The sequence below is a fragment of the Bos grunniens genome, chromosome 6 (genome assembly GCF_055505025.1).
Source record: "Bos grunniens cultivar Pamir isolate PY7600 chromosome 6, Bosgru_T2T1.0, whole genome shotgun sequence".
NCBI lineage: Eukaryota > Metazoa > Chordata > Mammalia > Artiodactyla > Bovidae > Bos > Bos grunniens.
Genome location: NC_141170.1, coordinates 19,727,404 through 19,745,362, shown reverse-complemented (window position 1 = coordinate 19,745,362; position 17,959 = coordinate 19,727,404). Strand labels below are relative to the sequence as shown.

Sequence of the window (17,959 nt, the reverse complement as noted above, 5' to 3'; positions counted from 1 at the left end):
GCGTGGCTAAGTCCTTTTGCTGTTCACCTGGTACCATCACAACATTGTTAATCAGCTATGACAGGCTCAGTTGCTCAGTCGTGTCTGACTCGGAGACCCATGGACTGTGTAGCCCACCAGGCTACATTGTCCATGGGATGATCACAGCAAGAATACTGGAGTGGGTTGCCATTTCCTCCTCCAGAGAATCTTCCCATCCCAGGGATCAAACATGTGTCTCTTGTATCTCCTAAATTGGCAGGTGGATTCTTTATCATTGAGTCACCTGCGTGCATGCTAAGTCACTTCAGTTGTGTCTGATTCTTTGCAACTCTATGGACTGTAGCCTGCCAGGCTCCTCTGTCCGTGGGATTCTCTAGGCAAAAGTATAGGAGTGGGTTGCTGTACCCTCCTCCAGGGGATCTTCCCAATCCGGGGATCAAACTCATGCCACCTGGGAAGCCCCTAATTGGCTATACCCTAATACAAACAACAACAATAACAACAAAAACAGTTAATTCCATGATGAAATATTTAAAGACACAAGAATTGTTGAAGACATTAATTTTTAATGGCAGTCATCTTAGAGAGGAGCACTAGAAATGTATTTCTTTCAAAGCAAATCAAAAATTAAAAATGTTTTGAAGCCATATGATTAGCTGAATTAGTTTCTAAGATTTAAGGTGAGATAGCACTGAACAGATGCAGTATTTCATTGCAGCATTTTCTTTCACTACCATGTGAACTTGACCTGTAGAAATCAGAAAAAGAAAGACCAAATCAATGAAAGAATTCCATCTTTACATTATCCTTGTTCCAAGTATCAAAACTTTCATTCCACTGCTATCTTACTGCCAAATTGCTACATATTTATTTATTTTTAAATACTTATTTATTTGGCCACATGGCATGTGGACGCTTGGTTCTCCGACCAGGGATTGAATCCATGCCCTCTGCAATGGAAGTGCAGAGTCTTAACCACTGGACCTCCAGGGAAGCTCCCAAATTGCTACATATTTAAAATCTATATCAAATCATGACCCCTGGTTCAGTACAATTTACTCAGTTGGTCAAGAAGTTCATTCAGGTTTTTCCATAAGATTTTATGAACATTTTGGTCAACCCAATATTTGAATGAGTCACAACCACTAGCTAAGATTCAATGAGGTGTCTAGGTTAGAGCTTACTATGCTTCCTTGCTTGAAAGTTGCATCTATTTATTCACCCACAATAGTTATTAAGTGACTGCTATGTCAGGTACCGTTGCTACGTTGTTAGGTAAACCAACAGAATGCTCTGTAGATTGCCAGAGACAATTTCTCTTATCAAATGTCAGTGAATCATCATTCACACTAAGGTAAGAGACTCTAAAAGGCAGAGATCCCAGAACAGTCTTTTTCATTAATGGATAATGGACCAGTAAATTACCACATTCTATGTAGGGGACTACATAGATATTCATTGGAAGGGCTGATGCTGAAGCTGAAGCTCTAATAATTTGGTCACCTGCTGCGAAGAACTGAATCACTAGAAAAGACCCTGATGCTGGGCAAGATTGAAGGCAGGAGGAGAAAGGGATAACAGAGGATGACATGGTTGGATGGCATCACCGACTTGATGGACATGGGTTTGAGCAAGCTCTGGGAGTTGGTGATGGACAGGGAAGCCTGGCATGCTGCAGTCCATGGGGTCACAGAGTCAGATACGACTGAGCAACTGAACTGAACTGATGTCGGGGACTAGGGTTACTTTGGCAAAATTCTGAATTGCATTGGTAACAAATGGCTTTAAAGAAACGTCACTGCTTGGGAAGAGAAACAACAGTTGTGTCTCAGGAGGCAGGGTACAAGGAAGAAAAAGAATAAGAAAACTCACCATCTGGACTCTGCTTGTAAATGGGTTAAGCACATCAGTCATTGAGGAAAGCAGTCAGAAGACAAATACTAAGACACTAAAATGGCACTAAAAGAAATGAGCTAAAACGTTCATGAAGAGGACACAATTTTGTGCTGCATGTGGCAAAAGAGCTGAGAGAGAGACAGATTGTGCCCATGCCAACTGTTCACACAGATGAATGCAGTATCCTGATCAAATGCTCTCAGAGACCTCTCAGGAGATAGGACTTTTAGAGAATAGCCTTTTCCAGGTGAAAATAAAACTTGGATGATAAATTCCATGGGATTGGCAGCAAGAGACGGAAAGACAGGACTGAGTAAGCCATCATCCTCTTGCCTAAGAAAAATAGGAAGAACTAAGAAGATTTAAAATGTGACCAGGAGAGCTTAGGAAACTAGGCATATGAGCAGTTGCCCAGCTTTGACAATATCACCACCAAAAAGGCAGTACTCTTCTTCCTAAACGGGAGCTTTGGGCATTTTAGATAACTGGTTGAATTGTCCACTGTTCATTCATAGAGACTAAGGTAGCTTTCTACCACTTTGGAGAATGAATTACTCTTTTAATATTGTGGTGTTGACAAGAACATATCACTAGATCCATTACACAGTCACGGTTAGTGTGACATCTCAGTGGGTTACTGTTGACAGCAGCCGACCTGAGATGTAGGCTTTGGGAAATGAATGTTCGGTTGTACACGTATCTCTGGTACCTTCGGTCATGATGCTGTGAAGATATACATGGAGGATATGGGGCACGTTTATCTGGTACATCATACAGCCACTTCACCTGTGGCAGACATCCTAACAAATCCCAGAATTTTTTCCCATCCAATCAGGGCTAGCCCTCTCTACCCAGGCTCCCTGGGAAGCTGAGTCCCAACTGATTGGTGCAGGCTGGCCATTGAAAGTCATTTGCCCTCCCTTTGCCAAGGGCCATCTCATGGATCTGTGAGATAGAGGACCAAAGAAATCAAAGATACCTTTGAGACTTCCTTTTGCTACTCACAAATCAAAGAAGTCCCGCTAACTTACCAAGCATCTTTTATAAAGCATTCATTGCTTTTCTCTTTTCAATATCTCGCTTGAGTTGACAAAGGGCACAGAGCGGTAAAAATGTCAGACACAGGCAATCCTTGCAAATGGATCCCTGTTAAAAAACAAACAAATGGATCAACAGGTAGCCTGTGAATAGTCACGCAATTCCCTGCACTTGTTTCACTTTTCAAACCTCTTTAAAACATACATTTTATGTCACTTGTTTATCATCTTATTGCTATTTTTCTTTTAATAAAAAAATCATTTATTTATTTATTTATTTTTGGCTCTGCTGGATCTTTGTCACTGCACGGGCATTTCTTTAGTTGCGGTGAGTGGAGGCTACTCTCTAGCTGTGGCGTGCAGGCTTCTCATTTCAGTGGCTTCTCTTGTTGCAGAGCGTGGGCTCTTGGTGTGTGCGCTTCAGTAGTTTTGGCTCCTGGGCTCTAGAGCACAGGCTCAATAGTTGTGACGCGTGGGCTTAGTTGCTCCATGGCATGTGGGATCTTTCCAAATCAGGGATAGAACCCATGTCTCCTGCATTGGCATGTGGATTCTTCACCACTGAGCCATCAGGGAAGCCCATCCCTATTTTTTTTTTGATGACCAAGTGAAGTTAACTGACTTGCTAACTAAATCACATAAACTGGTGGCAGTGACTGGTCTTTCTCCTCTCAAGCCAGTACCCTTTACATAATAACATACCATTTCAAATGATCTGCAGGTTACAATCATAGCCACAGTTCTCTATTATCTGTTCTAGAAGAGTTCTCTATTTTTTTCCTTTTTAAAAACCTTTTGATTTACCTACTATTTTTACTGATGTGGAATGGTTCCCTTTAAAGCCAGTTGTGTAATGCACCAATTTTTCCAATTGATTGTGAGTATAGTGCTAGGTCATACGTCACCCTGTATCCCTCTAATCTTTTTCATTGACATCCCTCATGTTCTGCAAGGGAGGCAGTCCATAGTGAGAGAGGATATAAACCTTACCGGCAAAAGAAGAAATTAGAGAATGAAGAGTGTCTAGAAAAACTGTAGAATGAGCTGCTTTGCAGAGTTTTGAAGGCCTTCTCCATGGGAGGTCCAGTTGGGTCTTTGATGACGTATGGCAAGAGATGCCTTAGAAGGGACTCCTGCTCTGTATAGTCAGCACTGGCTGATCCGAGGGGTCTAATCTGATGAGCAGGTTATGTGACTGTGTGTCTTGACTGACTGATATATTTTGCCCTCCATTTCTGGATAGCACTTAGTTTTTAAAATTTTTAAATTAAAAAAAATATTTTAAATTTAGTACAATTCCCAATTTCCAGTGTGAACAGAGAGACCCAGAGACAGAGAGTGAGCAGGAAAGAGAAAGAGAGTAGATTTAGCCTATAAAGTTTGGGAGTTCCTAAGTGGTGAGAAAAATGATTTACTTTTCATAAATTTTTTTCCTTGCTGTAGTGATTTTGATTTTTATCTGACGGAGAAAGTGTGTGGGACAAAGACTGGACAATGAGATAACCATGTTAGAAATCTAATGTCTTGACCCTCATCAGATTAAGGAATGGATACTCAGTTTGAAGACAATTTGGTCCCTTGACCATTTCTTTTTCCCTGAAAAATCATCCAAATCCTTTAACCCTTCCTCAAAGTGCTTGTTTTTTTTTTTCCATGTTTGAATTCATTATTTATATTTATTCATCTTTTAAGCTTTCATTAAACCAACATTTATTGAATATACATAATATGTTATTAATACAAAAAAGAAAATATTTGTCAAGGATGTAACTAGTTTTCTGTTCCAGCATGTCTATGCCTGTCTTTATCTCAGGAAGTTTGTAGGAGAAAAAAGTCCCGTTATTATTTGCTGAGAAACCTAGGGAAACCTTTAGAAAACACACCCTAATTCTAAGTCTGTTTCATAATACAGATATAGAGAATATTGAGAAGAAAAAAATTCTTCTTTCAAATGAGAGGACATGAACTACGGGTTTAAACCATGCTGAAGTTAGCAAGGGACATAAACGCCTTGCTCAGAACATCTTCTTGGGAAATGGTACCAGAGACAAAGATTTTTGCATTCATCACTCTGTATGGAAAAGGGGACTTGTGCTTCACTTGTTTGAAAGCTGTTTAAAAAAAAAAATCTGGTCATGAGGACTGGTTACAGAATTGCTGAGCAAATGAATGAGTTGTGGTACATGACTCAATAGACACGGACTTGGGAAGACAAGATGGTCAAGTGGGAAGAACCAGGCCTGACTGTAAGTCAGAATAAACATAAGCCCGTGGGGTGGGGTGGATTGAGAGAGTGGCAGAGACATATATACACTACCCTGTATACAATGGCTAGTGGGAGGATGCTGTACAGCACTGGGAGCTCAGCTCAGTGCTCCGTGATGACCTTAGGGGTGTGGGATGAAGCATGGTGGGTGGGAGGTCCAAGAGGGAGGGGTTTTTATATATATACATAGAGCTGATTCACATTGCTGTACAGAAATGAACACAACATTGTAAATTTTGTTTACATTTCAATTTTTAAAAATAAAGTAATAATTTAGAAAACAACAAAAAAACTTGAGCCCAAATTTCAGCATTTCCATGTTCTATGACCTTAAGGCTTTCTCATTCCTGCTTTTCATGTGTAAGTAGTATGTGAGCAAATATATGTCCAGGCAGTATTCCAGCACATAGGAGTTCAATCTGTGGTTGTTTCTTCTCTTTCTCCTCTGCTGTGGAGGTTGTGGCCCTGGCCAAGGGGATGCTGTCTTGCCTGTCTGTGTCCATGAAGGGAATGGGAGGTCAGAGAGGCTGTGCTGGGGCAGCCTTATAAATGCTTGCATAGATGTAAAGGGGGAACAAAGCAGAGAACCTGAACTATACAAATCAGTCCTAGGGTTTGTTAGCCATTTTAGAGGTCTGTTCTAAGAAAGAACACTAGAGATACACTGTGTATAAATGCACGTATAGAATAGACACCAAGAAAACTTATTATAGAATCCTAGACCCTACGAAGACCTTAGAAATCATCTTGCACAACTTTCTCATGAAAGGTGAGAAAACTGATGCTAACAAATGACTTGTCAGAGAGCCCCAAAGTGAGCTGTTTGCTGAGCTGTTTCCAGAAACTTATCTCCAGAATTCAGCTACGCTCTCCTTCCTCTACCCCTTTACGGACCACTTTGAGAATCTCACTCCCATACTCACAACTACATACATCCATGTACACAACTGCGTGCACAAGTACGTACACCCGACACTCAGCGTATGGTTTTGGGAAGTTTGTGGAACAGTCACGAAGTTAAGAACCCTTGTGTTAAGTTCTGCTGCCTTTTGAGGGATGTAAATGAGAGCACAGGGAGTGCTGAGAGAGGCAACTGAGCAAGCCCACGGGAGGAATGCAGGCTGCCCGAAGACAGCTGAGCTAAGAACAAAAATTATGATAGTGACTAACGAGCACTTGTCACTTGCCAGACTCTGTGCTAAGTCCTTTCCCGGCATTATCTGCTGTGACTCTTACTGCACCACCTTAGGGGAGGTATCATTGTTACCATTTTATCAGAGAGCCAAGGCTTAGGGAGATGAATTGTTATTGGTTACAATGAGTGACAGGCTAAGTTTTCAGGTCACCTCTGTGTTTAAAAGCATTTTAAACGCTTTTCAGATCACTTAAAATGAAAGCTAGATTTCTTAAAATGGTCTGCAAGGTCCTGCTGTGATATTCTCTTCTTCTGTTACCACTCCCCATCTCCCACCCCACGTCCAGTCTTTCCACCTCTTTGGCTGCTTGCTATGTCTCGGACCCTCCAGGTAAACTCTACTTCTGGACCTTGGCTCTAGCTCATTCCTCTGCCTGGACCTTTCGAAGATGAGTCATCCTCTCATCCTTTTAGGTCTTTACTTTATCCCCAATTCAAGCACTAGTCAGGCCCGACACTGTTTAGATACTGAGGTCAGAAGAGACTGAGGATATTTAGGATGGTATAGGCGGAAACAGTGTCAGACTATTTTTTTGGGCTCCAAAATCACTGCAAAAAGATTGCAGCCATGAAATTAAAAGACGCTTACTCCTTGGAAGGAACGTTATGACCAACCTAGATAGCATATTCAAAAGCAGAGACATTACTTTGCCAACAAAGGTCCATCTAGTCAAGGCTGTGGTTTTTCCAGTGGTCATGTATGGATGTGAGAGTTGGACTGTGAAGAAAGCTGAGCGCTGAAGAATTGATGCTTTTGAACTGTGATGTTGGAGAAGACTCTTGAGGGTCCCTTGGACTGCAAGGAGATCCAACCAGTCCATTCTGAAGGAGATCAGCCCTGGCATTACTTTGGAGGGAATGATGCTAAAGCTGAAAGTCCAGTACTTTGGCCACCTCATGCGAAGAGTTGACTCATTGGAAAAGACTCTGATGCTGGGAGGGATTGGGGGCAGGAGGAGAAGGGGACACCAGAGGATGAGATGGCTGGATGGCATCACCGACTCAATGGACGTGAATTTGAGTGAACTCTAGGAGTTGGTGAAGGACAGGGAGGCCTGGCATGCTGCGATTCATGGGGTTGCAGAGTCGGACACGACTGAGCAACTGAACTGAGGCGTAGACTAGGTCTTTACCTTCTTATTGAGTCTTTCCTGATAATGCGATTTAAAATTAGAACCTTTCAACACTAAATTCCTCTTCCTTGCTTCATTTTCCTCTGTTGTACGTATCACCAACCTATACATTATATTCTTACTTATTCTTAGTTATCGGAGAAGGCAATAGCAACCCACTCCAGTACTCTTGCCTGGAAAATCCCATGGACGGAGGAGCCTGGTGGGCTGCCGTCCATGGGGTCTCACAGTGTCAGACTCGACTACAGTGACTTAGCAGCAGCAGCAGCAGCATTCTTAATTATATTGTAACTGTTTCCTTCCATTAGTGCCTAAGCTCTCCCATTGACAACCATCACTGTAATAACTGATGGAGGCAACAATCTATCACAGATGTTAGAGCTAGTGGGTGAAGGTTTGATTTACATCTCTCTACCAGATCCTTATCCATTATAAAGGGGAGAGTAGCAACTTTGTGGTGGAGAATCTTGACAGACACTATCTTAACTAAGCAATCAACGTGAACATTACACACAATGAGACAACTTGATGTCATGTGGTGCAAGGCGAACAGAGCATCACTTTTGTAGAGTTGATGCCAAAAGTGTAAAACCAAAGCCTTATCATGAGGAAACATTTGACAAACCAAATTGAGGGATAGTCTACGAAATAACTGATCTGTATTCATTAAAAAAAAAAAAGACAAAGACTGAGAAAATCTTCCATATTATAGAAGACAACTGAATGACAGCTGTCATTCAGTTCCAGTGGCCCCAGTTCATCTTAACCCTCCCAGCCCCTGCATGATTGCAATTTTCCATTGACAGAATCACTCGCCAGGCTCTGTCTGCTTCCATCATTAGATCTCCCTTCAGATTATTCCCCACCCACACCCTCTAATACTGTCCACAGGCATTCTGTGCCTCAAGTGATGCGGGCACACACACCCATGTTACCCTATCTTCTTCTTCAAGAGAGGGCAAACAGCTGGCTTAACTCCTCAGCTTCTCCATCTCATCCCTGCAGCTTTGCCACCACTCCCTTGAGGGAGTTCTAGGGAAGACAGATGCCACAGACATCTCCAGACAACTGCCAGGGGCCCTTACTCAGCTCAGCTGAGGGCAGAATTTCACATTTTTGTTGCCCTGGATGGTCAAGAAAGAAAGTAAAGGCCAGGCACTGGCGGAAGCTGGTCCAGACAACTGATTTTTTTTTTTTTTTCATCTAAAGAAAGTTATTGGGATAATTGGTAAAGTTTAAATAATACCCACGGATTAGCTAATAGTACTGTATCAATGTTAAATTCCTTTTGATAAGCACATGGTGATAAAATAAGAGAATGTCCTTGTTTTTAGGAAATACACACTGAAATAGAGATAATAGGGTATCCAGTTTATAATTTACTCTCAAATGATTCAGAAAAAAAAATAGAATAGATAAATAGAGACAAGAAAGAGAGAAAATCAATCAAATCTGGTACGTTTTTAAATATTGGGGGAATCTGGGTGAAGAGTGTATAGGAAGTCTTTGTACCATTTCTGTGACTTTAAGTCTGAAATTATGTTAAAATAAAAATCTCAAAAAAATTGAAGTGAGCTCCACGAAGACAGGAATTTTTATTTCCTTTGTTCACTGGTGTGTCTTTAGCATCTGTAATAGTCCTTGGTATATTCCGCATATTCAGTAAATCCCCGTTGAATGAGTGAACACTAGCTTATGACTTAACAAGGTTCTAGGTGCTCAATAATATCTTTTGAGTGAACAAACACTGTTTTACGAGTTATCAGTGAGGTAACTGGCTCAAAAATGTGCCAGCTCTGGGGGGAATCTATATACACCCATTTTTCACCTAAGGCTTTCTAAGCAACAGCTACCCACCCTGCAGAGTCCAGTCTGACTGTGAGTAAAGCCAGGAGAGACTCTGGGCTGACCTTCATCCCTCACCTGCTCATCTCCAACAGCTTTTTCAGAGACACATCTATTGGATCACTAAAAAGTTTTATTGTGAATATATCCCAAGGGATAGATAGATAGTCTCTGTAAATCATTTATAAAGTTTAAGATGCGGGGGTAAGGGATAGTTAGGGAGTTTGAGAAGGTCATGTACACACTGCTATATCCAAAATGGGTAACCAACAAGGACCTACTGTACAGCACATGGAACTCTGCTCAATGTTATGTGGCAGCCTGGATGGGAGCAGGGTTTGGGAGAGAATGGATACGTTTATGTGTATGCCTGAATCCATTCGCTGTACACCTGAAATTGTTACAGTATTTTTTATCACCTATACCCCAATACAAAATAAAAAGTTTAAAGTTTAAAGGAAAAAATGTTTAGGATGGCAGTGGAGAAAAGGCTAGGGTCAAGTCATGATGGTGAGGAGGGCAATCATGGAGATGCGGTTAGACTGAAGGAAGGCCGTTGGGCTGTCGGGGTGACTACTTCCTGGTGGACATGGGTGACTCACCGGGATGCCGTATCGGGTCCGATACATTGTCCTCATGGCGACACTTGATCCCCATAGGCAGCATTCGTTCATGTCAGAGGCAATCTGACATGAAAGGCACAGGGGAAAGAAAGCCCCACAGAGACCTGAGCGCAGGGTGAAATCACAGAAATCAGTCAAGATTGTAAGGAGGCTGATTTAATCACACCTCTTCCACGGGCTTCCCGGGTGGCTCAGTGGTAAAGAACCCACCTGCCAATGCAGGAGACATAAGAGATATGGGTTCGATCCCTGGGTTGGGAAGATCCCCTGGAGGAGGTCATGGCAACCCACTCCAGTGTTCTTGCTGGAGAATCCCATGGACGGAGGAGCCTGGTGGGCTACAGTCCATGGAGTTGCAGAGTCGAACACAACTGATCACACAAACACACACACACCGCTTTCAAGAAAATACATACTCAGGAAATGGCCTTAGTGGACACTTGGTGGAAACAGTGGGGTCACCTGGCTCTTTATGTCTTGCTTCTAGATCCTACACACACTGGGGAAATTTGCTCGTCATATGCCAGGTCAGATTTAACTGCAAAAACGCCTGCCTTGCCAGGATGGGAGGGGAGTCTGGGGGAGAATGGATACATGTATACATATGGCTGAGTCCCTTCGCTGTTCACCTGAGACCTGTCACAACATTGTTTGTTAATCGGCTATCAGATCAGATCAGATCAGTTGCTCAGTCGTGTTCGACTCTTTGCGACCCCATGAATCGTAGCACGCCGGGCCTCCCTATCCCAGGGCTGATCTTCAGAATAATCGGCTATACCCCCATACAAAATAAAACGTTTAGGAAAAAAATTGCTTAAAAAATAATTGCTAACTTCTCCCCTCGACAACCTTAACTCATTAAATCATCAAAATAGTCATCCAAAAAAAAAAAGTTCCTGCCTTGTTGATCTGAGCATGTCCAAATTATCTTTCTTCCTTATCCTTGTTTACATTTGGAGCATACGGGAATAGGAAGTTTGTGGCGTCAGAATGTCTGAGCAACCCTCTGGAAACTGTAGGAAGGTGCTTAGGATCAGAAAGCACTGAGTAAAGAAATAATTGAAAAAACGAGAAAAGCAGTAGGAAACAGATTCTAGATGGTCATTCTGGCAAAGAGGAAAGTTTTATTATTGTTACGAGTATCGAAGCAAGTAAAAGTTAAGGGATATTGACATAAAAACTTAAAAAGTATAGTGAAGTTTCACTTTTAAGAGTCTGTGTGAGACAAAAAATGACCTAAGAAAATAGTGACAAACAGGAAACTGTTCTCAAACGTGCTGAGTTCAAGCTTATTTTGAAAAGCGCTAGGGTGGAGTTTTGTCATGGCTGTACCCTAGATAAGATAAGAAAACTCTTATTTTTTGATTGATGGTTTTCAGCCAAAGGCTATCTCCACAGAACTTGGAACTTCCATCATATACACACACACACAAAAGGCTCTTTCTCAAGACAGTGGAAAGACTAGCCACACAGAGAATGTCTACATCCCTTTGGGCAATAGACTCTGAAACAGGAATTTGTCTTACACCAAAGTGTGTTTGGTGCTGTGAAAGAATTTAAGGTTAGGAAAGCTAAAAACCCGAAAGCTTCCTGAAATGCACTGACCACAAGAGTCACAAGAATGTTGAAATCTGGAAACACAGACTCAACCCTGTAGGGAAAAGAGGAGGTAAAGGGAAGAGTGGAGAAGCACATCAAGAACATGGGGGTGCTAATGAGGTGGGAAATATAAAGCCCGATGATCGGTCTGGATAAGGATAATAAATTCAAGGCAGGCAGGTAAAATGAATGAATAAAACTGGTTGAAAAAAACACAAACCAGCCAACAGTGGGTGATGGACATGAATATGGCAAACTCTAGAGTGGAGGTCCCTTTGAAGAGGGTTAACTAAGGGGGTTGGAAGACTCTTAAGAGTCCCCTGGACTGCAAGATCAAACCATTCAATCCTAAAGGGAATCAGTCCTGAATATTCATTGGAAGGACTGATGCTGAAGCTGAAGCTGCAGAACTTTGGCCACCTGATGTGAAGAGCGGACTCACTGGAAAAGACCCTGAGGCTGGGAAAGATTGAGGGCAAAAGGAGAAGGGGGTTGCAGAGACTGCGATAATTGCATAGCGTCATGAACTCAATGGACATGAGTTTGAGCAAACTCCGGGAGATAGTGAAGGACAGGGAAGCCTGCTGTGCTGCAGTTCATGGGGTCCCAAAGAGTCGGACACGACTTTGCGACTGAACAACAACAGCAACAACAAGTCAGCTTGGCAGCAGCTGACTTCTGCCAGTTGAGACAGAGGACTCCTCTTTCCAGATTTTCCAAATTTTCAAGGGGAGCTGGAAATCTAGATTAGAAAGCTGCATTTTTATGTGGAATCTGATCTGAGAGGCACACCACGTCCTGTGGCATGCGGGATCTCAGTTCCCTGACTGGGGCCCCCTGTACTGGAAGCGAGGAGTCCTAACCCCTGGACTGCCAAGGAAGTCCCTGGAATCTGACTTTTATATGGTTTCTACTGTTTTAAAGTTAATACAGCAAGAGGGGCCATTATGTACAGGACAGACAAAACATATCCACTAGTAAAGTCTGCCCAGGTGTTCCACCTTGTGACCGCTGATCTCTAGAATAACACGTGGATCTCAATGAGAGGATAAGCAAGCCATTTTTGTTATGGCAGTGACTGCATGATTGTAGCTCGGGAGAAAGCAACAGCTACGTTTACTTACAGATCCCTATGTCATCAAAGCAGTCAAAGGTGCCAGTCTGCCAGTCACTGGACGCCGAGACCGCCGAGCTGTAACCTGGCTGCGAAACAACTGGGTTCATTTTCAAGACTGAGTTCAAAAGGGTACTGCCTGTGAAAACAAAACCAAAAAATTATTTAACACCTAACTGTATTGGTTGGATATAACATAGATATCAGTTCAGAAAGCATTTCACTGCACCTCCTTTGGTTGGAGTCAGTCACATTCAACTAACTTGGCATGACATTTCCAGACTCTTGCTGATATTTGAGAATTAAAAATATAAAAGATAGAAAAGCAGCATAAAAGAGAAGGGATGAGGATTCCATTCTCAGGTTGTCCGGTTGTGTATGTGTGTGTGTGTGTGTTTTCCCCATTCACCAATTCCTCTTTTATCAGCAAGATGATTTTTTTGTGTGTGCTATTTTCAAGACAACTATTTTGCATTTGAAGTATTTTTATTTAACGGTCATTATAATCAGTTTTTACAAAGCAAGTTCATAGGCATTCTCTCAGTTGCTCTGTAGGAGAACTCTGTGAGATAAAGTTGTTTATTTCTCCATAAAATTGATGTTATGAAAGCAGATGTTTCAGGCTAATGTCAGCATTAGCCAACTAATTACTAGTGGTATCCTGACAGCTAAAGTTTAACTTGGAAAAAGATGAATTTCTCTTTGTGAGTGTTTCTCTGAAAAAAGAGGCTTTAAGCCCCACAGAAAAACCCAGTGGTTGCAAAACCACTGGGAAAGGGTGTCCTCCCTATACTTTTTACATTTCATTCAGTGATCAAGTTAAGTCTTGTGGGCTGTTACCCAGTAAGAACTCTCAAGAGAGAAAATGTCTTTGATTTCATTAATGACTAATGCTAAACCTTTCTCTTTTCTTGTATTGAATCTAACTATGCCATGCTCTATAGTTTTTAATTTTATTGTTTAGTATTTCTTTATTTATTTGGCTGTGCTGGGTTTAGTTGAGGCACACGGGATCTTTGATCTTCGTTGCCGCATAAGAATTTTTGGCTGCAGCGTGTGGGATCTAGTTCCCTGACCAGGGATCGAACCTGGGATCCCGGCCTTGGGAGGGAGGAGTTTTAGCCACCGGATCACCAGGGAAGTCCGCGTGCTCTGTGGTTTGGTCCCGGGTCACTTTCAATACTTCCCTTCACTAGTTGGAGGGCAGCCTCTACCCACATTTCCCGCTGCTTTGCTCCCTTCAGTCTTCCTCCCCTATGTTGCTAAGGAAGTCTCCAGCCAAAGATTCTACCGCTGTGCTTCCCAGTCCTGACTGTGCAGCACGGTCTTCCTCATGCTCGATTACAGATAGATACAGTAGATATGCACTAGGATATTGCTGAACTAATTAGCAGAGAGGTGACGGTTAGAAGTCATGAGAATGGATAATATTCCCTTGCCCAACCGAGTGAATTTAAATTCATGAAGGGTAAGACACAGCTTTTCAGTTTCTGTGTAGAAGTGTTTTGTATTTCTCATTATAAAGGAGTCTTATTAATTAAAATATTCTACATAGAAGTTATTTTCCACTGGCTTGTTTACAGATATTCTGTCTTAGAAAATCACTGTCACCTTGTTAGCTAACATTTGTGATATAACTTATTTAAATACAATAGAAAACTTGCTTATAATCGACAAAGTTTTCTTCTATTTTTTAAAAATTTACTGTGGGTAAGAACCAGTTGAGGGGGTTTTAAAATTATACATCCCTAGAAATTTGGATTTAACTTATAAAGTCTAGAAAGGGATTGAGGAATCTATGTATTCAATAAGTACCAAAGTGCTTCTTAAGGGAGAGGGGCTGATAAAAAATGTAAGAGTGGTGAAGGGGACCAGCTGTTTTAGTGCCTAATCTGACTGCTTTTAAATTTACATCATATTTGTTTGACTGCTTTCCCAACCACTGATTCTTCTGAGAACCAAATCAAAAGAGGATAAGGAAAGAATAATTCATTCAAAATCTTTTTATCCAGCGAGTCTGGCCTTGTTTTGGTATTGGGTGTAGGTACAAAGCCAGAGAGGAGATATGAGAACTTTGAACAAGGAGGAGAAACGAAGAAGAGAACTCATCAGGTAGGACTCTTCAGTAGTGAAATAAAAGACCTAAAACTGCAGAGACGCTTGCATAGCACCAAAGACAGGTAGAATAATTCAGAGGAAGTGGTGGCATACATTTTCAATCAAAACAAGTCTGTTCTAGAAAGAGATTCACAGAATTAGAGAACGAATGTATGGTTGCCTAGGGGGTGGGGGTGGTGGGAGGAGGAAAGGTGGGGGAAAGGACAGTTAGGGAGTCGGGATGGACATGTACACACTGTGATATTTAAAATGGGTTCAACTAAAGTCCTACTATAGAGCACAGGGAACTCTGCTCAGTGTTACCTGGCAGCCTGGACAGAGGGGAGTTTGGGGGAGAATGGATACATGCATATGTATGGCTGAGTCCCTTCGCTGTTCGCCTGAAACTATTATAACAAATAAAAGTGTAAAAAAAAAAAAAAAAAAAGAAGCAAAAAACAAGTCTATTTTGTGAATCTCTTTGACCCCATGGGGGATGTAAGATAAACCTCTGACCCAGGGACCTGAGCTGAAGTCCAAACATATGATTTGGGAACAGGTTTCTTGGTTTTTTTTGTTGTTGTTGTTTTTATCATTTGTTCTGGAGAAACTTGGGAAGGCTGACTGGAGAGTATGTGATTCTTGTATAGGCAAGATAGTAGACATTCTAGACAGTGAAAATAATGTGAGGAAATGCCTAGGGGGCAAAAAGAGTGTGGAAGGCATGAGGAACAGTAAAGAGATTTGCTTTTTGCACCAGGAAACAGGGTCAGAGTGCATGACAAGGGTACTTCAGGATCTCTTTCTTATACTCGCAGCAGACGTTGCTAATCAATCCTAGAATGCTCCTGCGGGATGTATCTTCACAAGACAGGGTATCAGATGCTCCTACTGTTTGATCAGAGTTGGCACATGATACATAAGAAATGGTTAACAAATAAGAGTAAGTTGTATAGGTAATGTGTGGTTCAGCTCTGAATGTTACAGATATACTCCTGGCCTCATGAAAGAATTATCCATTACTTTAAAAATTATTTACTGGGAAAATCAGTATAGTTAACATATACAGAAAGCTGCTTCTGCTACGGGTGTGTGTATACTATTAAATAAAGAGCAATGTACCAGCAAGACTATGTTCTTGACAGAAAACTGCTTTATAATAAAAAACAATGTTTTGGTTATCAGTATAGGTAACCAAAATCAGTTTAGCCAATATATCAAAAAGGAAAACTGTCCTTAAGTACTTCCCTAGAGACCCCAAAGCTAAAAATTACTCCAGGGCAAAAATTGTATCTTAAATATTCTTCTAGTGCTTCATATATTTGTTGTGTTGAGTCATTTAGGGTAAGGATAAAATTTTCTGGGTTTAATTAAAAAAAAAAAAAGAGTGAATAATTTCCTAAATAAGAAGTATTGATTAAAAAAAAAACAAAACCTGGAATGGGCAAATGCTGACATTGCTATATATGAAAACATCTGTCCTGGTATGTAGTAAGTATCTATTAATTCAATTCCCAGTCTAACACAGGGACTCATGCCACTTGCTTTAAAATCCCTAAATTCCCTTTCTTAAAGTAAAATTTTTAGAAAAAGTGAAAGTGTTAGCTTCTTGCTGCTGCTGCTGCTAAGTCGCTTCAGTTGTGTCCGACTCTGTGTGACCCCATAGTTCACAGCCCACCAGGCTCCCCCGTCCCTGGGATTCTCCAGGCAAGAACACTGGAGTGGGTTGCCGTTTCCTTCTCCAATGCATGAAAGTGAAAAGTGAAAGTGAAGTCGCTTAGTCATGTCCAACTCTTTGCGACCCCATGGACTGTAGCCCACCAGGCTCCTCTGTCCATAGAATTCTCTAGGCAAGAATACTGGAGTGGGTTGCCATACCCTTCTCCAGGGGATTTTACCAACCCAGGAATCGAACCTGGGTCTCCTGCATTGGAGGCAGATTCTTTACAGTCTGAGCTACCAGGGAAGAGGTATATTTTAAAAACACCCTACAATATATGTGTGTATGGATGTGTATGTGTGCATATATGTGCTTATTTACAGATTTTGCACTTCTGAATATCAGAGATAGATCTTCACTGAGGGGCAATAGAGGTCAGTGATTCTTAAATTATGATGTGCTCAGGACTCACCAAGGAGTCCTTCTAGAAAGCAGATCCTTATTCAGTAGATCCAGAGTGAGACCCAAGATTTGCCTTTTTAACAAGCTCGTGGGTGGTGTCAATGCTGTTGGCATCTGGCCCACACTCTGACTTGCCAGGGCCTAGATCACGGTTAGGAACCGGTGGAGACAAATGAAGCTGGATTCAAATCTATTTTCCACCTGCTCTGTGTTCTCAGACAATTAAACTAAATTCTCTGAGCATCAGTTTTAGCATCTTTAAAATGAGTACAATCTGACTTTCTTCTTTGTCGTGTTAATGTGATGAGACTATGTCTATTAAACCCCGTGTTCCCTGTGTATCAATGACCTGACATTGTCTGTTTTAAACTAAATGCTGCCAAGTAGCAGTGTCCATGCATGACTTATTGATACAGAAAAGCACCTGGGATCAATGGGTCAGAAGTCAGAAAGCTTGGATTTTAGTCATTGCTAGTGTTTGGGAAACTCAGATAACAATACGTACGTGAAGACGTTTTGAAAGCTGCAAATCACCACACACATGGGAGAGCATCTAAGTGCCAGTGAACACTGATGGAAAAAATCTGAACGTGGTATGTTGTAGATATGACCATAGCTGATGCTTATATAGAGTGCCATGCTTCTCATGTTTGGCTCCTACTTCACACTGGTCTCTATTTAATATTCACAGCAGGCCAGAGCACTCAGGGCATTAGGCTGTTAAGATTCTTTTCACTGCAGACAAGAAAACTGAAGCAAAGAGACTAAGTGCCAAGGCCAAGGAAAAATCATGATCACTAGTCGAACTTCTTTAATTTATGGATGAGAAAATGTAGCTTGTCTCAAAGATTGCATGTTGGCTCCACATCCTCTCCTTAGTCTCTTCAGAGAAAAGATATGGGGAGCATCTTATGGGTAATGTTATAGGAACCAAAAGATGAGAAAGTGGACCGAGAAGCATGATCAAGTGGTTAAGGTCGTGGACTCTGGCCCCAGGCTCCAGCTCATGACCTTGGGTGAGTTACTTCGCCTCTCTGTGCCTCAGTTTCC

The 17,959-nt window shown here is 41.7% G+C and overlaps 1 protein-coding gene and 1 long non-coding RNA gene across 4 annotated transcripts in view; one reads left to right on the top strand and one right to left on the bottom strand.

Moving 5' to 3' along the window:
- Positions 1-528: 528 nt before the first annotated feature.
- Positions 529-17,959, bottom strand: part of LOC147370366 (placenta-specific gene 8 protein-like) — a 77,819-nt gene continuing 60,388 nt past the window's right edge. For all 3 annotated transcript variants that reach the window (XM_086405008.1, XM_086405009.1, XM_086405010.1), the window contains 4 exons: positions 12,701-12,829; positions 9,957-10,081; positions 2,910-3,024; positions 529-730 (listed from right to left, as the gene is read on the bottom strand). In XM_086405008.1, the coding sequence (XP_086261134.1) occupies positions 2,920-3,024; positions 9,957-10,081; positions 12,701-12,829 (359 nt within the window). In that variant the 3' untranslated portion in view covers positions 529-730; positions 2,910-2,919. The remainder of the gene's footprint in view (positions 731-2,909; positions 3,025-9,956; positions 10,082-12,700; positions 12,830-17,959) is intronic.
- LOC147370367 (uncharacterized) overlaps positions 14,637-17,959 on the top strand; it is a 48,060-nt gene continuing 44,737 nt past the window's right edge. The window contains exon 1 of the long non-coding RNA XR_015165224.1: positions 14,637-14,802. This is a non-coding gene — a long non-coding RNA (uncharacterized LOC147370367). The remainder of the gene's footprint in view (positions 14,803-17,959) is intronic.